The 23,378-nt window shown below is 41.6% G+C and overlaps 1 protein-coding gene across 4 annotated transcripts in view; it reads left to right on the top strand.

The window, feature by feature from the left end:
- Positions 1-8,931, top strand: part of EOGT (EGF domain specific O-linked N-acetylglucosamine transferase) — a 35,466-nt gene extending 26,535 nt beyond the window's left edge. For 3 of the 4 annotated variants that reach the window (XM_022572595.3, XM_022572593.3, XM_022572594.3), the window contains 3 exons: positions 1,109-1,228; positions 6,079-6,181; positions 6,767-8,931. In XM_022572595.3, the coding sequence (XP_022428303.2) occupies positions 1,109-1,228; positions 6,079-6,181; positions 6,767-6,913 (370 nt within the window). In that variant the 3' untranslated portion in view covers positions 6,914-8,931. Of the gene's footprint in view, positions 1-1,108; positions 1,229-6,078; positions 6,182-6,766 lie in introns of those variants that run through there. The other variant, XR_016394743.1, reaches the window with a different exon arrangement.
- The last annotated feature ends 14,447 nt before the right edge of the window (positions 8,932-23,378 follow it).

The raw sequence follows: 23,378 nt of genomic DNA, 5'->3' as shown, positions 1-23,378 counted from the left end.
ACCTTGCCAATCTGAGGGACACAGTAGTAACCTAACGGCATCGAGGTTTGTGAGTCCTGACCTTTGGGCCTTTTCCAGAAATAATAACTCCACGGATATATTCCCCCGGACAAATGCCGCTCCTTGCCTCGGTATCGGTTGGCATTCCTGGGGAAACTGAGGCACATGTACCTCGTGTGAGACACACTTGGTGGCTTTGTCTCCCTTCCCTTGTGCGGAGTGGGGTTTCTGTTCTGCTGGGAGAGGAAGCTCTTTAAAGAGGTGAAGCTGATTAAGAGGAAATTTGCTTTCCCTTCTTAGATGCCAGCGGACCTATTTATTTTTCTTCACTTTGAGTGGGTGGGACTGGGAGATCGGATTCCATTATGTTTATTCAGAGTGTTAGCCTCTGTCCAGCATTTCTTCCCAGCCTCACTGACTTTCGGTTCAGCGTTTGCACATCTTTTAGTGTCTTGAATTCAAAGACTAGTTTTACAGTCCCAAGGTGCATAAAATTGTGGATTTATCCCTCATACATCCACAAAGACAGGAAAATGCCCTCATGGCATCCAAGACTGTCTTAGGAGTATCCAGATGGTAATCGAATGACTCAAATCACACAAGGAAGAATTTATTTTATTTTGTAAAAATTCCTATATGATTTTAAGGAAACAGTTTTCAGTTTTGTACGAATATATCATAACATCACTTTAATGCTTGCTAATTTCATTTTTCATAAAGAGGGAGCAAGCCTCAGGCTCAGAGCTCTGCCTTGCAATGTTATCTACCTAGATTGGAATAATGCTTTTTAGCTTCATTATATCTATTTTTACAGTTTCGTTCATGTCATGAGTTACTGGTTTTCCATTTAAGACAGGTATAAAAGTTTCTTCTAAAATAAGAAAATGTAAGTTTAAAAAAAAGGGAGCTTAACTTAGAGAAAATGTTATTAAGTAAGTTGTTAATTTCTGGAGTAGATTTGAAATTGGCCAAAAAATATCATGGCAGAACGTGCTTTAAATTGGGAAAGATACTTGTATAAATGCTGTTACCATGACTCATGAGCTTACGCAACTTAATACTTTCCCTCTCCTCCCCTTTTTTCTTTTGTTGTTCTTTATGTTCACAGGGAACTTGGGTTTTTAGATCAGCTAAGGATCACGCATAACACGGACATATTTATTGGAATGCATGGAGCTGGTCTTACCCATTTACTTTTCCTTCCGGACTGGGCTGCCGTGTTTGAACTGTAAGTGTTTGGGGACCGTTTTACGTTGAGGCAGCTGATCATGCTTTTTCTGCCAGCTGAAGCTTTCATTCAGAGCATCAAAAGGCTTCATAGTTAATCATTACAAAGAAGTCACATCATGTAGGCATGTAGAAAGAAAAAAAGACCTAAAACTAAAAATGTGAAGTCTGCAGCCTGCCATTGCCCTTAGCAAGCAAATATCTCTTTCCTTCCCCATCTCAGCAGGATTCGGGAGATGTGAATCTATGGTTTCCTTCCTCTGAGTGCATTTCTGTGTTCCTGTCAAACTGAAAGCATCTCCCTGCAATCAGTGTAATTATTGTGTTAAAAGAGAACCTGGGGCTTCCCTGGTGGCGCAGTGGTTGAAAGTCCGCCTGCCAATGCAGGGGACACGGGTTTGTGCCCCGGTCCGGGAAGATCCCACATGCCGCGGAGCGGCTAGGCCCGTGAGCCATGGCCGCTGGGCCTGCGCGTCCGGAGCCTGTGCTCCGCAACAGGAGAGGCCACAACAGTGAGAGGCCCGCGTACCACAAAAAAAAAAAAAAAAAAAAAAAAAGAGAACCTGTGTGTTGCCCACCCATGTTCATAGCCGCGTTTTTCCATTAGCCAAGAGGTGGAGGCAACTCAGTTGTCCATTGACTGTTGAATGGATAAACAAAATGTGATACACACACATCCAATAGAATATTATTCAGCTTAAAAAAATAAAGAAATCCTATCTCATGCTATATGACAGGGATGAACCTTGAGGACATTATGGTAAGTGAAATACGTTACTCTCAAAAGCACAAATACCGTATTATTTCACTTATATGAGGTACATAGAGTAGTCAGATTCATAGAGACAGAAAGTAGAAGAGCGGTTGCCAGGAACTCGGGGGAGAGGTGAACGGGGACTTAGTGTGTAATGGGGACAGAGTTTCACTTTTGCAAAATGAAAGCATTCTGGAGATTGGTCACATAACAATAAGGTCTACTTACCCCTGAACTGTACACTTATAAATGGTTAAGATGGTAAATTTTATGTCATGTGTTTTCTACCACAATTAAAAAAAAGAGAGATAGAGAGTTTGAGTACCTGTATGCCTGGTGAAGAGCACAGCTCCAAAACACAAGCCCAGCACTTTGCCTAGTGCTCACTGATTCCATACACAGGGAGACTGAGGCCTCAAGGGGAAAGTAATTTTCCCAGAGTGTTCCTTTAACTCGGTGGTTGGTTAAGGAGACATGGACTTCTCTCCTTTAATAATTCTACTCTGGATACCAATAGTGATTACTGTTACCTGATTTCCCCTCCTTGCATCTAAATATTTTGATTTTATGGTCGCATTTTAAAAATGACTTGACTTGGCATTTAAATGAGAAACTAATTGGAAAAAAGTTGTCATGAGCTTCCAACACCCTGAAAAACATTTAAAAAAATATATATGTTAGAGAAATAGCCAGATAATTGTAGATTCTAATTCAATTCTTCATTTCTTCCAGAGAGGAAGGGAGGGAAGAAAGGAAGGAAGGAGGGAAGGAAAGAAATGTCATTGAGAAATCTCAGGCCTTGGAGGTCAACAGACCTGGGATCAATTTCTGCTTTGGAGACTATGTTACCTACCCCAAGGCCACGTTCATATGTACAAAGTTGGGGGTATTAGGAGTTAATATCAAGTTCACAGTCCTATTGATAAAGGTCCCCTCCATTCTTTAATCCTATTCTGCTCTTGGAAAGTTAAGATAATTTAGTTATGGGAATATTTTAAAAATAATCTCTCCCACTCTTTTGTGTGTGTGCGTTTCTATAAACAGTTTTATTGGGACATAATTTACACACCATACAATTCACTCATTTAAATCGTATAATTCAACGGTTTTATTTATTTATTTATTTTTTAAACAAACACTGCACAATAACTGCCAATCGACATATGAAAAGACATTCACTGTTAGTCATGATAAAAGAGAATACAGATCAAAATAGTAAAAAGATGCTATTTTTCACTTCTCAGACTGGCAAATATTAGGAAGTTTTTTCTTTTCCAGGGTTGACTTAGAGATTCAGAAAAGGGACACTTCCACATACGGCTAAAATGGAGAAGGGTGTGGGGGGTGTTGTTAGTGTGACCTGTCTGAACTACAGTTTAACTACATCTTTCAAGACTTTATTTAAAAAAAATTTTTTTTCCTTCCCTTTTTTTTTTTACATCTTTACTGGAGTACAATTGCCCCACAATGGTGTGCCAGCCCCCACCCTACAACAAAGTGAATCAGCCACACATACACACACGCTGCCACATCTCCTCCCTCCTGCGTCTCCCTCCCCTCCACTCCCCCCACCCCACCCCTCCAGGCAGTCACAAAGCACCAAGCTGATCTCCCCACGCCGCACAGCCGCCTCCCACCAGCCATCCACCCCACGCCTGGCAGTGTACACATGTCCATGCCTCTCCCTCGCCCTGCCACAGCCCACCCCCCCCCACATCCCCAAGTCCACTCCCCAGCAGGTCTGCGTCCCCACTCCTGTCCCACCCCCAGGCTCCTCACGACATTCCCTTTTTCTTAAATTCCATATATATGTGTTAGCATACGGTATTTGTCTTTCTCTTTCTGACTTACTTCACTCTGTATGACAGACTTTAGGTCTATCCACCTCATTACAAATAGCTCAATTTCGTTTTTTTTATGGCTGAGTAATATTCCATTGTATATATGTGCCACATCTTCTTTATCCATTCATCCGATGATGGGCACTTAGGTTGTTTCCATCTCCGGGCTATTGTAAATAGAGCTGCAATGAACATTTTGGTACATGACTCTTTTTGAATTATGGTTTTCTCAGGGTATATGCCCAGTAGTGGGATTGCTGGGTCATATGGTAGTTCTATTTGTAGTTTTTTAAGGAACCTCCATACTGTTCTCCACAGTGGCTGTATCAATTTACATTCCCACCAACAGTGCAAGAGGGTTCCCTTTTCTCCACACCCTCTCCAGCATTTATTGTTTCTAGATTTTTTGATGATGGCCATTCTGACTGGTGTGAGATGATATCTCATTGTAGTTTTGATTTGCATTTCTCTAATGATTAATGATGTTGAGCATTCTTCCATGTGTTTGTTGGCAGTCTGTATATCTTCTTTGGAGAAATGTCTCTTTAGGTCTTCTGCCCATTTTTGGATTGGGTTGTTTGTTTTTTTGTTATTGAGCTGCATGAGCTGCTTGTAAATTTTGGAGATTAATCCTCTGTCAGTTGCTTCATTTGCAAATATTTTCTCCCATTCTGAGGGTTGTCTTTTGGTCTTGTTTATGGTTTCCTTTGCTGTGCAAAAGCTTTTAAGTTTCATTAGGTCCCATGTGTTTATTTTTGTTTTTATTTCCATTTGTCTAGGAGGTGGGTCAAAAAGGATCTTGCTGTGATTTATGTCATAGAGTGTTCTGCCTATGTTTTCCTCTAAGAGTTTGATAGTTTCTGGCCTTACATTTAGGTCTTTAATCCATTTTGAGCTTATTTTTGTGTATGGTGTTAGGGAGTGTTCTAATCTCATACTTTTACATGTAGCTGTCCAGTTTTCCCAGCACCACTTATTGAAGAGGCTGTCTTTTCTCCACTGTATGTTGTTGCCTCCTTTATCAAAGATAAGGCGACCATATGTGCGTGGGTTTATCTCTGGGCTTTCTATCCTGTTCCATTGATCTATCTTTCTTTTTTTGTGCCAGTACCATACTCTCTTGATTACCGTAGCTTTGTAGTATAGTCTGAAGTCAGGGAGCCTGATTCCTCCAGCTCCATTTTTCGTTCTCAAGATTGCTTTGGCTATTCAGGGTCTTTTGTGTTTCCATACAAATTGTGAAATTTTTTGTTCCAGTTCTGTGAAAAATGCCATTGGTAGTTTGATAGGGATTGCACTGCATCTGTAGATTGCTTTGGGTAGTAGAGTCATTTTCACAATGTTGATTCTTCCAATCCAAGAACATGGTATATCTCTCCATCTATCTGTATCATCTTTAATTTCTTTCATCAGTGTCTTATAATTTGCTGCATACAGGTCTTTTGTCTCCTTAGGTAGGTTTATTCCTAGATATTTTATTCTTTTTGTTGCAGTGGTAAATGGGAGTGTTTTCTTAATTTCACTTTTTTTTCATCATTAGTGTATAGGAATGCCAGAGATTTCTGTGCATTAATTTTGTATCCTGCTACTTTACCAAATTCATTGATTAGCTCTAGTAGTTTTCTGGTAGCATCTTTGGGATTCTCTATGTATAGTATCATGTCATCTGTATATAGTGACAGCTTTACTTCTTCTTTTCCGATTTGGATTCCTTTTATTTCTTTTTCGTCTCTGATTGCTGCCACCACCATAATTTTATAAAATTTTCATTATCCCCCCAAAGAAACTCAGTACTCTTCAGCAGTTGCTCTCATTCCATCCTCCTCCCAGCCCCTGGAAACCACGAATCTACTTTCTGTCTCTATAGATTTGTCTATTATGGACATTTCATATAAGTGGAATCATACCATATGTGGGCTTTTCTGACTGGCTTCTTTCACTTAGCATCATGTGTTCAAGGTTCATCCATGTTGTAGCATGGATCTGTACTCATTCCTTTTTATTGTCAATAATTATTCCTTGTATGGATATACCACATTTTATCCATTCATCAGTTGGTAGACATTCAGGTCGTTTGCACCTTTCGGCTATTGTGAGTACTGCTGCTATGAACACGAATCTCTCTCACTCTTGTTTACCGTTGATAAAACCTTTTGTAAGCACATATTTGGGAGGTGAATTTTTTCCCCAGAGAATTGCAAATTGGCCAGCAATCCCAGGCAAAAGCCCCATGTGTGGATGCCCTTGTGTCCTTAGATACAACTGTGGAGATGAACGCTGTTACTTGGACCTGGCCAGGCTGAGAGGCGTCCACTACATCACTTGGAGAAGGCAGAGCAAAGTCTTTCCTCAAGATAAGGTAAAGTTCAGGACAAAACTCATCCTGTTTTCTTTTTAATTGGTTTAAAGTGTCTAGTTAATGTGACAAACTATCTTTGAACTTCAATCCAAAGATAAAATGGTTCTTCTCTGGAATCGTGAGTTGTTGTGCTTTATATTTGCAAATTGGGGGAAAGGAGAAATTAATTACTCTCTCTCTTTATGTGGAAAAGAGAACTTCATGAAATTTGGGCCTAGAGAGATCTATTAAATTATTTAGAGACAGGATCAGGAAGCTACAGACCAGTGGGCTAAATCTGGCCCTCCAGTTGTTTTTATAAATAAAGTTTTATCGGGACATGGTCCTGCTCCTCTGTTTATGTGTTGTCTGTCTATGGCTGCTTGAGCGCTTCATTGGCAGGGTTGAATAATTGTGGTGGAGACTTTGTGGTCCATGGAGCTGAAAATATATGTTATCTGGCCTGTTACTGAAAAAATTTGCCAACCTCTGATGTAGAGCATAAACTAACATAGTTCCTTTGGCCAAAGTAAAATAACTTTCTTCTTGTTCAGAAAACCACATCCTCAACACCTTACAAATTTGTCTTTTGCTTCGTTTTTGCAGGGCCACCACCCAACTCTGGGGGAACATCCGAAGTTTACCAACTACTCTTTTGATGTAGAAGAATTTATGTACCTTGTCCTTCAGGCTGCAGACCATGTATTGCAACACCCGAAGTGGCCATTTAAGAAAAAACGTGATGAGCTGTAAATGTGTTGAGTCTTTTTGCCAAAAGGGAGTGTTTAAACGGTCCTCCGCCCAGACTCACCTCACAGTTAAATAGGTAAAACAGCCTGTTTTCTCCTAGCCCCAAAGTACCTTTTTTTAATACCAAAACATGCCTTCAGGGTATTACTTATGTGTTTTATAGTCTTTAACTGTTTCATGTGATTGTTGTGTCATTGCTATTTATCAAGATACTCTTTTTGCACTGAAAACTTTACTTTTTATAGTTCAGAAACTGGGCCTGGGCTCACTGCCGTAATTGAGCTTTTTTCTTAGGGATACCAAAGTTTGCAACTTTCTTAGCTTTAGAATTTGTAAATGTTTTTATAGAATACCATGAGCTCGTCATTCAAGAGGCTTCCGACTTGTTAATGATATATTTGAGCAAATTCACAACTCATTTATCTGCCATGATTTGTTCAGAGCACAGTTTGTAGTAGGAAAGGAAAACATGCAAACACACACACACACAGTTGTGGTTCTCAGTACCAAGCTCTAGGCCCGTGTTATAGATTAAACAGTATTATAAACAGATCTGTTTAACTGTATCAGAGTCTAAACTAACTCCTGCTGAATTGTCTGTTGTATCTTTTTAGTCAACGCCAGGTTATCTTCATCAAGAACCTGAATTAACCATGCTGTTGCATTAGTTCATATTTTGAACTAATCATGTTCAAATCATGTTTTCCTCACATGTAACAACCACATATGATAAAAACAAATGAGGACGTCCTTTAGGACTGTTTTGTGTACCTTCTAGCTGGTTTCCACTGGTTCCTTCTTAGCCGTGGAGAGCATTTATAAATCAAATAGTGGTTTTGTTGCACAGGTGCTTGTAAGTGCATATACCTATGTGTATGCGTCTACCTCTTTTAGCATGGAAGTATTCCAGTCTTTGATTTTGCAAACTTTAAATTAGTCACAAGAGGAGATTTTTTTCCCTATGCAAAAAGTAAAGACACACACACAAAAAAGGTAAAGACATGCATGAATTATCCAATTCAAAATGAATAAGAAGCCATAAGAAAATGCCATTGATTAAACAGCGTATCTGAAATGCAGTCCCACTCTTTGAATGGGCTTCGTTTCCTATTGTCTATGAACTTTCAATTTAGTTGTCAGAAACCATGGATTTATTTTACTGTAAAATGTGAAGTTTACATTTTATTAACACTTGAGCAGTCTAATTTAGAGACTGGCAACTTCTATTTTTTCAAGTAGGGGATTAACAGAGTACAGCAGAGCTAAGCATTTTTTAAAAAAATATTTTAGAGTTGTAAGAAAAAAAAAAAGAATATGCAGCAGAGAAGTGACCTGAGAAATCTAAAATATTTATTATCTGGACCTTTACAGAACATGTTTGCTGACTCCTGCTTTAAAGGATTATGAACAGTTTTCTAGAGTTGAGGAATATTTATTAAAATATCTGTCAAGGAATTAGTGAATCACTGGAGCAATAGCTTTGATTTGAGATCTTAACATTGTTTTAAAAGACTTACAACATATGAATTTTGAAATGAGTGGTGTTGCTGCCGTCCTTTGTCCAGTACGCTGAGGAACCACTGAGATTGCTCACATAAAAGGAGCTGTCAAGACCACGTTGCACTTCTAGTCAGAGAGGTGTAAACATCTGGAAAAATGGCCTCAAAAAAGGTTTCAACAGTTTATCTTCTTACGTTATTTTAAAAACTATGTGGCAATGCGATTCTGTAGATGATCAAGAATTTCAGACGTTGAGGACAATTTCATAATAAAATGTTACATTTGCATATTGCACATTTAAAGAGACAATATGTTTTACAGAAACAAGAAAATACATTAGATACTTTATGGAACTCAGTTTTATCAGACTTTTTTGATGGGAGCCACGGAAGGTCTTCAAATTGTTACAAAATGTAAGATGTAAAGACTGCTCTTTTTATTAAGTCTTTGAAGAGGTGCATGTCATTGTTTGTACATGTGGGGCATGGCCTTGGAATAAATCGTTTTACAATTTATTTGAATACCGGACTATTTTCAGGGTTTTCTGTGTCTGAATGTCAGATGCTTACTTTTTTTTTTGGCACTTACTTTTTTTTTCGGCAATCTGGCAGCTCTAGATTATACAAATTGAGTAGCTCACTGATGAAGAATTCAGCTTAAGGAGAAATTGTACCTTACAGTTATTTAGCAGTTTATCATATGATGCTTTCACAAATGTTATATTGCATAATCTTTTTAAAATGACATAAGAATTGTTCCCATTTCTATTTATTTATTCATTTGTTTATTTATTTAGTTATCTGGCTGCTCCAGGTCTTAGTTGCAGCACACGGGATCTTCACTGCTGGATCTAGTTCCCTGAACAGGGATTGAACCTGCGCCCCCTGCATTGGGAGCGTGGAGTCTTAACCACTGGACCACCAGGGAAGTCCCAGAATTGTTCCCATGTTTAACGTGAAAAGAGTCAGATGCTGTTTAAAGGACTTCTCTAAAGATCACAGGTCTTCTGATTCCATGTCCATAGTTCTCCATTTATTCACTCAATTATTTACTATTGATGGAGCAACTACTGGGTACCATCTCTACTCTAGGTTCTGGGGATACAGCAGTGAGCAGAACAGAAAAAAGTCCTTGCCTTCATGGACCTTGCGTTCCGGTGGAGGAGACAGATATTAACATACATAAGGGAAATATATTGTGTGCTGGATGTTGATACATGGTATGGACAAAACTAAAACGGGGACGAGGGACGTGGCGCTCTGGGGTGGGGTGGAGTTGGGCACACTTAGGTAGAGGATAAGGAAATCCTCGCTGAGGTCACCTTTGAGTCAGGATTTAAAGCAGCTAAAGGAGGAGGAAAGTAGACAGCAGAGCAAAGAGCATCCCAGGAAGACTGGATGGTGCGTGCCAAGGTCTTGAGGCAGGAGGATGCCTGGTGTGTTTGAGGAACAGCAAGGAAGCCAGTGTAGCTGGAGTGATCGAGGGGCAGAGGAGTAGGAGCTGAGGTCAAAGAGGCAATGGGCTTGGGGTGCAGATGGCAAGGCTTTTGTCCTTTGATGCTTATGAGTTGGGAGTCATTGAAGGGATCTCAAACAGGAGGAATGACCCGACTTACTTTGAAGAGGCTAACTCTAGCTGTTATGCTGGGAATAGACTGTGGAGGGATGTCTTAGGTCGTGTTCCCTGGGAAATAGACTCTGGAATGGAGATTCATACACAGGTGGTTCATTGGGGAAGAGGCTCATGATTAACACCTGTGGGGAAGGGGCCCAGTCTTGGGTGGAGGGAGGAATGGCGCTGCAATGCAGTAGCAGGCCCTTCAGCTTGTTCCACTCACCCTTCTACTGCTTGCCAGCAGGCTTCTAAGGCTTTATTCGATTCAGATTTTTTTTTTTTTGCGGTACGCGGGCCTCTCACTGCTGTGGCCTCTCCCTTTGTGGAGCACAGGCTCCGGACGCGCAGGCTCAGCGGCCATGGCTTACGGGCCCAGCCGCTCCTTCCCGGACCGGGGCAGGAACCCGCGTCCCCTGCATCGGCAGGCAGACTCTCAACCACTGCGCCACCAGGGAAGCCCTCAGATTTTATTTGTTTTAAAGACTCCTTATAGATGATCCCGTGTACTTCATATGGTAGAAGGCGAGACTGGGCTTTGTGGGCCATATGAGTTCTCTGTCCCATATTACTATTCGTTGGTCCCCACCCCCAATCTTTTAAAAAATGTAAAAACCATTCTTTGGGATGTTTAACAGAGAGGTTAAGGAACTTGCCCAAAGCCACACAGCTAATAAGTAATAGATGGATTAGATATAGGGCTTCCTTTGTGAAGGAATTTAAACAGGGAGGTAATGTAGGAAGTAAAGGAAGGAAGGGAGGAAGAAAGGAAGGGAGGGAAGGAGGGAGAGAAGGAAAAAGAAGAGAGAAATTGGGTGGAAAAGAAAATAGAGAACGAAGTCCTGGAGTTAGGTTTTTTCTTGCAGTTATAGTATAGTTTTCTTTGAAACAGTCAATGGAGAGAGAATTAGAAAAATACTCGCTTTTTTGAAACTAGGAGCATATAAGCAAATTAACTCAGGTGTGGTTGCCTTGGAGAAACCAGTCATTCAAAATACCATATTCCCAACCAAGGGCTATTGCCAGACACTTTAATACTGTCCTCCTCCGTTAGCTTACTGGGGCATGGCAAAAGATGTCATAAGCCCTCGTGTCATGGAAGAAGTGGCTTAGAGCCAGGCACGGGTTATGTGGGCCCTCACTTTGAACGGTAATGCACATTTTGAACACAAGGTGGCAGTCAAGCCCTTCCAAATGGCCTCTGCGCCCAGAAGCCTGGGTGTAATAATCTCGTTGTAAATTCCAGACACCTGAGCGCCAGGAGTAGGGCCTTGTTTCTGTGTGTGATGGATTTTTTTCATCCCTGTTTTGAGGGAAAGTGGGAAAATTATCCTGGACAGTTTTCAGGTTTAAGTGTGTAATTTCTTAGCTGCAGCCAATTCCTGAATCCTCTGTAATATCTCCTGATCATCTTGTGCAAAGAGCATTTGGTCCTGGGAAGATGATTTCTAGTGAGAGAAGCTGTTTAGTGGAATGCATTCTCTCTGATGCAAAGGAATTTTCTTGGGAGGAGAGCTCTACTGTAGGATCTCGAGATAGCCCGTTAGTTTCTCAATCCTTAGGAGCTAAATTCTTTCTCATATTGGCTTTATAGTTTATTGCATATGCAAGTGCTCTTATCATTTAGTTTGACGAGAACCAGACTATAAGTGGAGGAGTTCATTTAAGTCTAGATGCCAAAAAATGGTGGCACGTTAATTAAGGAGGGCTTTTCAGCACAAAGGGGTATTAATATCGAGTTTTTACATGGATCTGATCTGATGCAGTGCCCTAGGTATTTGCTATCATTTATTTTTCACAACCATGAGTTGCAGAATTTTGAGATGTTTTTGCTGAAAAGGAACTTGGAGATCCTTCATGGCATTGTTCATTCCACAACGGTTTGTTGACTGCCCACCATTAACAGGCACTTTCAGACCAAGAGAGAAGATTCCTGGGAGAGGCATGTTGTGTAGACCCAAGAATTCAGTTACAGAAATCAGAAGGCCCTGATTCCTCACCCTTGTAGCACAGAAGCTGTGCGACCGTGGGTTTGTTGCTTAGCCTCAGGAAACTTCAATTTTCTCCTAAATTGGTGGCAATATCTATTAGATAGGGTTGATTTAAGGATAAAATAAAAATATTAAGTCCCACTTGTTTAGGGCTTGGCACATAACATCTGTTCAGTAAATGCTATTATTATACTATGACACGTAGGACTATTATCATTTAAAGCTGTAGTACCTGGGGAGCATTTAAATTCTGATCTCCAGACCTCTCCCCAAGCCAAGTTAATCAGAATCTCAGGGGTACCATTGGCTGACTCTGTTTGGTCAAATGTCCCCAGATGTTCTAATGCACAGGGGTTGGGAACTGCCGCTCTAGGAGACAGTGACAGCTGGTGACACTAGACAGCTCACGAGGTCCAAGCCAGCACTCGGCAAAGTGTCTTCCACTGGGTATCCTTAAGATGTTACATAAAAAACGGTTTACTAGGGAAATGCTGCCTCAAGACGAGTAGAGGTGTTTCTTGCAGGGTTTCTCCCTACTCTTGATACACTAATGTACACCGTGAATTTCTAAATAGGAAGAGGTAATATGCACCGTTTCTAAATTTATTTGACCACTGGATCTCTTTCTCAGGGAGCGTGAAGATTAGTGTTGCAAAAATCGCCCTCCAGGCAGGCTGCTGTAAGCAGTGGCCACGGCTGTATCTGCCTCCTGGGGAATGGGTACCAGGCCGTGCTTTAGTGTGAAGTCACTCTGGCGGGTTGCGTCTTGTTTGTGAGTTAAATCAACGGTGCTACCAGATCACAGCTGATTGGACCAGGGATCGATAAGTGAGCTGCATTCTATCCATTCGGGCAGTTGTAAGATAAAGGGTAAAGAAATGACCCACGCAGATCCCTTCAGCAGGGACATTTAGATGTGAGACGTGAGGAAGATGCCGAGGTTTCTGGTACCAAGACACCAGATCTGAGCTACTGGCGATTCTTTTGTATCAAGTACAACTATGAGCTTACTCTCCAGGTATCCACGAGGCCACCCGTACATTCAGGTCATGCATGGGATGACCTCTTCCTTCCAGCCTGAAAGAACCCAACTAACGTAGCCATGCCAGACTCCAGGTGTGATTATCCCCACACTACAGCATGGCAGTGGAAGGACGTGGACTCAGGCCTTCGTATTCCAAGTTTAATGCCATCCAGCTACCCTAACACGTTCCTGACTCTCAAGTCAAGGTTATCAGCAGGACAAGTGAAGGGAAAATGTAATGGTAGTTAAAAAAAAAAAAAATCTGGAAAGTAAATCGCAAGGACGCAAATCTGTAGAAGTACCTGTGGTCCTGGGGGGAAATAGGAGCTGGGCACAGGGTTAAATAAAGGTGCCAGAGAAATCAGGCCAGTTTGCTGTGAGGTGATTGGATGAGGAATCAGCAAGGGGGTGAGTTAAAGGTCAAGGTTCCAAGTCCCAGAAGAAAACCCACCCTTAAGGTGGAATAGACAGTAAATAAAGCCGAGGACAAGAGTGAAATGACGGAAGTACCAGACACACTGAACAGGCCAAAGGAAAGCCAGGGAGAGGCCAGCATGAACGTTGGAAAGCTTGAGGAAAAGGAGGCAGAGGAAGACAATGCAAACGCTGAGGAAACCGGAAGTAACTTCTTCCTGCAGCAACATCTTCCTGCGGCAAGTACTCCAGCCCCTAGGGCCGGCAGAAAATGGAGAGCAAAGCAAGAAAGCACTGATTGACAGTGAGAGCAATTCTACACTGATAGAAAAATGTAAACCCTCCAGAGAAATATCTTTATCTACATAGCACTTTTCAAAAATGCAGGGAATATTCAGCAACGTTCAGCTAGAGAATTTACACAAGATGTTTTTCGAAGCGTTTATGGTTCACTTGGTGGAAATGGGACTGGGAGTTTTTCCTCCTTCGGTTCACAAGGATGTCAATGCATCCTCTTGCCTGTGAAATTAAAAGAAAGATGTGATGGTGGAGCATCTGTACTGCCATCACCACACCGAGACACGAGACACGGAGCCCAGATGGGATTTCGGTTCTGCCCGGCAGGTATCTCTATGCAAATAAACCGCCTCTCAGAAATCGCTTGGTGATGCTATAATATTGACTTTGTACTGGATTATATGTTCTCCGATAGTCTTGCTTTTGCAATGCAAATAGCAGTCTGTTGAAAAGAGTTTTATGGTGACTGCTACTTGGTGCAGGCAATAAATCTGGGGGACAAGGAATAAAAGTAATATGCAGAAAAAGGCACCCGTTCTTTTACGACTTTGCTTTGAGACTAGTGAGAAGCGCCAACAGCTGCGAAGGATCTTGTCGGCTTTTGTCTTTTTGCTTCTTCTTCCTTAGTTCTTTTTCCTCTTCCTCCCTGTCTTCTTCTCCACCCTTCTCCCAATATTAGCATTTAAAAGTCGGCTTTCTTGGTGGAAGTAAATACCGCTGGTCAGGAACGCTGCAGAAAGGTCTGGACTAAAAACATCGTGGTCTGGGTGGTCACCCACGGCGGTAAGACCTTGTAGCAGATTTTGCACTTACTCTGTTGGGCTGTCCTTTGGGAGGAGGACCCATAATACACGTGGATAACGTCCACTTCCCCCATTCAGGCTTCCTGAGACCCTCCGAGGGTCTTCTGTAGGGTAATGATGTTGGGCAAGTGCAAACACGTGAAGTCTTAGGGGAAATGAGAGAGGCTTTGCAGAGCCGCAATGACGAGGGGCTGGGTGGTGAACGTTACAGGTTCTGGCCTGCCCCTTACCGCCCGAGTGACCTCAGGCAAGCCACTGACACCCTCCAAAACCAGCCTCTCTAGGAAACTACAGTTTTCTCATCTGTAAATGCAGGCTATTAAGGGAACCATCCTGAAGGTTGTGTGAGGCTTTATTTGGTTCTCCTACCCGCAAGGCACTTTACCGAGCAAACAATTGTGAGGAATAGAGGAGGGTGATCTTAATCAGATAATCACGCAGGTGAAGGTATATAAGGATAAACTGAGGGGCTGCGGGGAAGGGAAGGAGCCTGTTGTAACCGAGGGAGATGCCGTGCGCTGGGGCTAGAGCTGGGGCGTAGAGGGGCCGGGGAAGGTCCCTCCTAAGCAAGTATAAGATAACACACCTAGTGTCTGGCACACAGAGAGGCCTCCTAAGCAGGGAGAGGAGCTGGGAGGCGGAAGAAGGAAGAAGACGAGGTGGCTGACAAGGAGGAAGAAGATGCAGACCCACAGGAAGCTAGAGGCCTAGGCCTGTGAGCACCAGAGAAACCTCCGCGTATGACAGCTTTAGCCTGAGATGCTCTGAGGACAGTGGCCATGGAGGTCTGCTCGACTCAGCGATGGGCTGACGGTCCAAGAGGTGGAAAACTTCACAGAGACCAGATGAGCCCCAGACAAAAGTGGCAGAGGCTCTAGGGCTGTAGGAGTCGAACTTTGCTTCCCACTGAGTGCGTTTGTCAACATCACCTGAGAATTTCACCAACCATGAAGGCCTGAGCGCCCGCCTGCCTGCTCCTCGCCTCAGCGTTCTTGGCTGCTACATGAGGGGTACCCGCATCTCAACTTCGCTTCTGCTCCTTACATCTGTGATGAAACGGCAAATGGTACGTGATCTGTGAAAATATATGCACATATGTAAACTCACGGGTCAGTTATGTAAGGTAGTTGCAAGGTGGCTTTGACGGGAAGGAGGTTCTTCTGGGCTTCACGCTTAAGTCTTTTTCCAAAATGTGCGTTCTTAATGCTGGGGGGAGGGGGGATTCATTTATTTGCTAAAGTGTTTAAGGATGGGCTGAAACTTCAAGAAATCCTGCTATAGCCCAGAGTTTTCAATTATATGTAGGAAAATGACTACCAGGAAGGGGGGAAAACCAAAGCTGTGTTTATTTTACTTTTTTAAAGAAAGAAAGTGAATTGCTATTTGGTGGAGGGAGAGGGGAACTCTTGAGGCAGGTGTTATTAATGATTATTGCTTATTGCTCGGGGGCACGTGATTGAGAAGGGCTCTGCCTGGAAATTAGAGTTTGTCTCAATGAAGCTCCAAGCCTGACACCACCCCTTTTATTAAAAAAATTGAGGTACAGTTGCTGTACAATATGTTTCAGGTATACAACATAGCGATTCACAGTTTTAAAGGTTATGTTTCATTTACAGTTATTACAAAATGTTGGCTATATTCCCCATGTTGTACAATATATCCTTGCAGCTTGTTTATTTTTTACATAGTAGTTTGTACCTCTTAACCCCCTACCCCTATCTTGGCCCCCCACTTCCCTCTCCCCATTGATAACTGCTCGTTTGTTCTCTAATATCTGTGAGTCTGTTTCTTTTTTGTTATATTCATTAGTTCTATTCTTTAGATTCCACATGTAAGTGATATCATACAGTATTTGTCTTTCTGTCTGACTTATTTTACTAAGCACAGTACCCTCTGAGTCCATCCATGTTGCTGCAAATGGAAAAATTTCTTTCTTTTTTATGACCGAGTGGTGTTCCGCTGTAAACCACATCTGCTTTATGCATTCATCTGTTATTGGACACTCAGGTTACTTCCATGTCTTGGCTCTTGTAAATAATACTGCTATGAACATTGGGGTGCATATATCTTTTCGAATTAATATTTTCATTTTCTTTGGAAATATACCCAAGAGTGGAATTGTTTGGTTGTATGGTAGTTCGGGTTTTAGTTTCATGGAAAAATCTCCATAATACTGTTTTCCACTGTGGCTGCACCAGTTTATAGTCCCACCAATAGTGGATGAAGGTTCCCTCTTCTCCACCTTCTCGCCGACATTTGTTATTTGTGGACATTTTGATGCCGGCCATTCTGACACGTGTGAGGTGATATCTCATTGTGGTTTTTTATTTTTTGCGGTATGCGGGCCTCTCACTGTTGTGGCCTCTCCCGTTGCGGAGCACAGGCCCCGGACACGCAGGCTCAGCGGCCACGGCTCACGGGCCCAGCCGCTCCGCGGCATGTGGGATCTTCCCGGACCGGGGCATGAAGCCGTGTCCCCTGCATCGGCAGGCAGACTCTCAACCACTGCGCCACCAGGGAAGCCCTGTGGTTGTTTTTTTTTTTAATTTAATTTTTTTTAATACAGCAGGTTCTTATTAGTTATCTGTTTTATATATATTAGTGTATATATGTCAATCCCAATCTCCCAGTTAATCCCACCATGTCCCCACCCTGCTTTCCCCGCTTGATGTCCATACATTTGTTCTCTACATCTGTGTCTCTATTTCTGCTCTGCAAACCGGTTCATCTGTACCATTTTTCTAGATTCCACATATATGCGTTAATATACGTTATTTGTTTTTCTCTTTCTGACTTACTTCACTCTGTATGACAGTCTCTAGGTCCATCCACGTCTTTACAAATGACCCAATTTCGTTCCTTTTTATGGCCGAGTAATATTCCATTGTATATATGTACCACATCTTTATCCATTCGTCTGTCAGTGGGCATTTAGGTTGCTTCCATGACCTGGCTATTGTAAATAGTGCTGCAGTGAACATTGGGGGTGCATGTGTCTTTTTGAATTATGGTTTTCTCTGAGTATCTGCCCTCATGGTGGTTTTGATTTGCATTTCCCTGACCATTAGTGATGTGGAGCATCTTTTCATGTACTTGTTGGCCATCTGTATGTCATCTTGGGAAAAATGACTCTTAAGGTCTCCTGCCCATCTTTTAATCTGTTTTTTTTTTTTTTTTTTTATGTCGAGTTGTATGAGCTAGTGATAAGTTTGGATATTCACCCATTATCAGTCATATCATTTGCAAATATGATAGAGAAACTAGAGATTTGTCTCAGTGAATATCCAAGCCTGCCTTTGAAACACAGGGAAAAAAAGTTCTTTACGTGAATGGGAAGTGCCTAATGCATTACTGCCTATGTGGACGGACACCTTTGTCAGTATTCAGCATTTTGTCCATCTGCCCCTTTACATCACCAAGGGCTCCTGACATGTCTGCTCCGTGGGTCTTCAGGCTTTCAGAAGGTGTTCCCTTGGCTAGAAAGGTTTAGATTTGGCCTACTCTAGAGATACAGGGATGGATGATGATACCTCAGGAGCAGGGTATATCTTGGGAATACGTACAGGACCTGTGCTGAGGGTAATGCTCGAATGGTTTTGGTCTGGGTGCCTTCTTTTGGCTTGCTCGACTCTGAGTCAGAGGAATTGAGTTTCTGAATTGAGTGCAGTAGCAGCAAATAGATTGCAAGTCAGAAAAAAAAAGGAGAAAAAAAAAACCTTTCCAAGCAAGAAAGCAGAATACTACTTGGAAGGGGCTATTTTGCTGCAATCCTGTAGAAATATGGACTTGTGTATATTTTTAATTGAGAAGTGTAGAACATGTACCACCATCACGGCTGACATTTATCATGTCCCTGGTCCTCTCCCCACTCTTCCCTCCATCCCTAAACCCCCATCCCCTCCTTCGGCAAGTCCCTGTACCTGACCTCACCTTCTCAGTTTGATCCACCATGGAAACACTGTCAGTGTTATTCATCAACCTGAAAAATGCTACACCGAGTCCAAGGGTTGTGTGCCATGGTCATGCCAGTGGGAACAATTAATTATTCCATCAAGCACTTGACATGTCAGTCAATGAAAAAATAGGTGCTTTAGACCTGACCGCTCAAAATATCTTTTCAGACACTGGCATGCCAAGATCTTGATAGTATAATGAATTATTCTTTAAACGTATCATTTCAGGCCATCAATTTGGCCATATAGACTTTTCTTTTTGGGGGGGGAAGGACTAAATTACAGATGTTATCTAAAATAGCAAGCAAAACAACTTTGCAACCTGGGAAGCAAAGACTGGAGCTCTGAGAAGTAGAATTAGAAAAATGTTCCTTGGGGAAGAGGTAAACACAATTACAACTCACAAAAGTGTAAGAAAAGTTCCCTGGTGTTCTATGAACCTTGGGCATGAAAAATAGTTCATTCTCATTGACCACTGGAATTTCATCCTCATTTTCCATAATAAGGCTCTGGGAACCTATGAGATCGTTTATTATTCTGTTTGCGTCGTGGTACAAGCTTGCTGAGCAATATGGTTCCTGGTTATTTAGGATGTGTGGGTGTTGATGGCAGTCTTGGATTGAATTTTGAGTTCACTTGGAAGGTCAGTTTTTCCCGGTTAATCTGTATATGTAGATTCCTTTTCCCACACTTGATGTATGGTTTCTCTTATACTCCTGTGGCTAATTAATTCCATTCATTTGCAAGTCTGAGCTCTTCAAAGATCTGCGCCCATCTCCTCTCTGAGTATTTTGCAACCAGGGCTGAGAAATTGCACAGGCTGCTGGCTTTATGGGGAACGTTTAAGACCTTGGCATGTATTTTGGGTGACTTCTGAACATGGCACAAAGCACGTCGAGGTTTCAGCTGGTCAAATTGCTTTCATCCTAAAATGTCAGCTTTTTTTCTAGGAGCAGCAGCTGCCACAGACATTTTTTTCCCCTCAGATATCTCCACTGAATTGCTGGATGTCAGTGGTTATTTTTCTGTCCTGTTCAATAATGCCCTGTTGCTCCAGCGATGGTCATTTGAATACTGTCACAAAATAACAGCAATGTCAATTTGTTTTCAGGATTGGGTCTTAATTGTTCACCATTGTTTGAAAATAGAGAACAGCCTCATTAATTCACTGCAGAATATTAAGCATTTCATTAAAATATTGCCTGGAAAGGAGAGTTACTTCAAATCCCCTTTACATGTCCTTCATGGCCAGCAAAATGATCTATGCTGCATTCTTCACTCTCAAGCTGGAGAAAAATTGGGGCATCCTTGACCTTTTAATTTGTGCTTCAAAGAAAACATGTCTTAATGTTATATAATAAATCAATCATCACTTACTTAATAATCTTAATGCATATCTTTGAAGTCAGCAACCGACCAGAGAGGCTGGGATTTTTAAAAATTGACAACTCTCTGGTCATCTGATGTAAACCGTGTTTTATTGATCAGCTGTGGAACAGTACTTGATAATCAGCTGTGAGTAGAGGCATGTGATCGTGGGGAACAATGAAAAATGAAGACTGTTTTATTTGTGTATATATATTGATACACACGCATTTTTATATATAGTCTCTGAAGTACATGGGAAATAAGACTTTTTAATATTTTAGTATTTGAAATGTGTCAGATAATACTAACTCCCCTTAAGTCTATCTTACCTTTGTACCTGAACATCCTGACATACACAGTATTTGTATATTTCATGGTTTCTATAATCTTGAAGTGACAGTTTTTACCACCATATTTTTATGTATTCTAGAGAGCCGTTGTTTAAAATGCAAATCTACCCGTGTTCCTTCAGTCCTCTTTTGTCTATTTGCCTTGATTTCTTTTGTTATCTGAAGAATTTTTCAGTTCAGACATTTTCAATTTAGAAATCACATCCTCATTACTTCTTACTAATGCTCTGTTTATCATGCCAAAATACCCAAAAAAAAAACCAACCCTGGATTTTTGTTTCATTTTGTAGATGAGCTTCAGATAACACAGTTGCTGATCTGCTGCTACTTTAATGACTAACTGCTGAATTATAGGTTTCCTGATTTGAAGTGCATTTAGAAAGAGCAACAAAATGCAATTAATCTGATAGTAATAGGAACAGAAGTTAATATTGGCCAGAAGCTAGACTGCTCATTGTAAACATCTAGCCTGAATAATTGACAGTCACAAAGGCTCACTTCTGGTTCCCAAAACGGTCCTCTCATTACTGCCTGCACAACTCAGCTTGACCCCGTTCCTCTTCAGAGAATTCTACCCAGACGTTACCAAGGTCCTATCTTGGTCACTAACACAACAGTGATCATGCCTCTCTCTGAGCTTTCCTGGTCCTCTCTTCTGTCTGTCCTGGAGAGCCCCTGAAGGGTAGTGTAAAGGGAATACTTGGGTTCATAACCTCAGCTCAAGGCTCGCAGCTCTTTGACCTGGGACAAGGCATCGGACCCTCGGGGCTACCCTTTAGGAATGCCTACCTTCAGGGGTTGCTGTAAGGATCAGCAAATCATGCCCGGCTTACTATGGGAGCTCCAAAGAGCTCTGACATGCCCCCCCCCCCGCCCCAAAACGGGAGGGAAGATGTGCTACAATATTTCACGTTTTTGTTTTTTTTTTTTTTTTTCTGATGGGGGCAGCACGTCCCATTACCAGCTCCCAGCCTTAAGTTGGGCTATTGTTACGAGTTGCAAGGTACATCTTCGCTTTTCTCTCTGCTTCCTTCCACATTACCTTTTCCATCATTTCTATTCAATAATTAACACTGAAATGTTTTCTTTACTGAAGCAGTGCTCCCAGAAGGTTTTTTACATCTTCTCTGGGTTATTTCATTTTCCTTTTATCTGAACTCTTGAAAGACCTTGTCTGTTATTTTTGTTTCTTTTCTGTTTTTTATGTAGCTGCTAATGTTGATTGTAGAAATATATGAAAATACAGATAGGGGAAATATCACTTAAAGGAAATCATAGTATTTATCAATCCAGACCTAGGCTGTACGCACACCGCCAACACTCCCTCAAACACATACACACAAATTGTACACACACAGGCATATAGATATAACTTTCTTCATGCTAAATTATAAATACATACATATTCATGCTATGTGTATTTCTGGATAACCTATTGTTTACTAACAGGATTTAAAGGACAGCTCCCCATTACCATAAAAATATTTACATCAACATTTTTAATGTCTGCAGGTAATTTCATGAAGCCAATCTTCATACTGTTGAGCAGTGAAACTCTTTCTACCTGCTTAATATTATTAAGGAAAAAAATTGCCATGCCTTGAATATCCTTATACATCTTTATGCATCTGTCCAACTCTTAGGATAAATTCCTAGACACAGCACTGCTGAATGTCAGGACATACTCATTTTTAGAGATATGATAACATACTGATAACTTTCCATCCAGAAACGTGGCACTTTTCATCTAACCCTTCAGCAGATAATCTGAATGTGCAACTACCCCACATATTCCCAACGCTGGATGAGTTGGCAGAAGGGTTTTTAAGCAGAGTTGCAGAATAGCTTTTACACAAAAAACACCGAGAGACGAGAACATATTGGATCAGTCTGTGTTTCATATACTGAAACAATTCTGAGCACTCTGGTTAGGAAGGCAGGTTACAATCCTGATGTTGTGAGAAGGACCATGGCTGAATAGAAAGTGTCTCCAGTTTTGGAGAGCCGGACCACGCACCAGGAACTATTGTTTTGATCGTATAGACCTGATAAAGGAGCAGTGGCGAACATTATTTAGACAGCCTAGGTGGCTGTCACTTCTCCAAGTAGGTTAAGTAAAAGAAAGGCTACACAGGTTAATTAAAAGGTAACAGCATGCAGTTGGACACAGCATTAGGTAATTGTTTCTTCCACTTGGACAGCTATGCAGTGCATATTACAGGGGTCTAGGAAAAAAATAAACTTGTGTGACAAAGATGAGACACTTGTACCTACAGCTGGAGTGCTCTTCTGTTATCCCCACATTAAGGTATTTATAAGCCTGGATGCGTAATGGAACATTTTGAAATTACCTACAAACACTGAACGGCTATCCTGGCAGGCTTGGGTTGTTTTAATTGTATGGAAAAGATGACATTTACAAAACCCTTTTTATTTGATAAGTTTCACATATACACAGGAGCAGCACAGTGAATGGCCACGTACCCGTGACCCATTTACAACCATCATCAGCCACTGTTGTTTCATTTAAACCCTACCTACTTCAGCACCAAACTACATCGAAGCCAGTCTTTGACATCATATCATTTTACTTGTAAATATTTCAGTGTATAAAAAGGTGATTTGGGGTGATGGGTCCTAATCAATTAAATTTTCTGATTTAGCGTTATCGGAATATCTTTGTAAAATCCTCAACCTCAGCAAAATGACTGCTCTGAGCTACAGATTCCTGTTCTGTAGAAGGGATACTAATAAGACGTGGACACGGTAGCCGTACTGGGAGGATTACTGAAGATAGTTCAAGGTAACATAACATCAAAAACTGAAAAACTGTTAACTAATCGTCATCGCCATTGTCATCACTGGAATTCCGGTTTTACAAGCAAATGACATGGGAGCTTTGGAAAGCTGAGCGATGAGATATAGGGGCTTAAGAGGCTGCTGGGAAAGGAGATGATGGAAAATGTGACAAGTATGTCAGAAAAAAAGAAAAGCAGGAGATCATTGAAGAGGGAACATAATCAGGAACAGCCAGTAGTCCAGGCATGTGTGACAGTGAGGGCGTGGGTCTTCTGATCACTGTGGCCACATGTCTGTGTTCCATTTTTTGGCACCAGGATAGAAACTGGGAGAAGTGAAACAGCAGTGGAAGGTGGAC

Source organism: Delphinapterus leucas, chromosome 10 (genome assembly GCF_059928025.1).
Source record: "Delphinapterus leucas isolate spDelLeu-1000000601 "Yukka" chromosome 10, BTC_Dleu_Yukka2, whole genome shotgun sequence".
NCBI lineage: Eukaryota > Metazoa > Chordata > Mammalia > Artiodactyla > Monodontidae > Delphinapterus > Delphinapterus leucas.
Note: the sequence above shows the minus strand (reverse complement) of the source record. Positions and strands in the feature narration are given on the sequence as shown.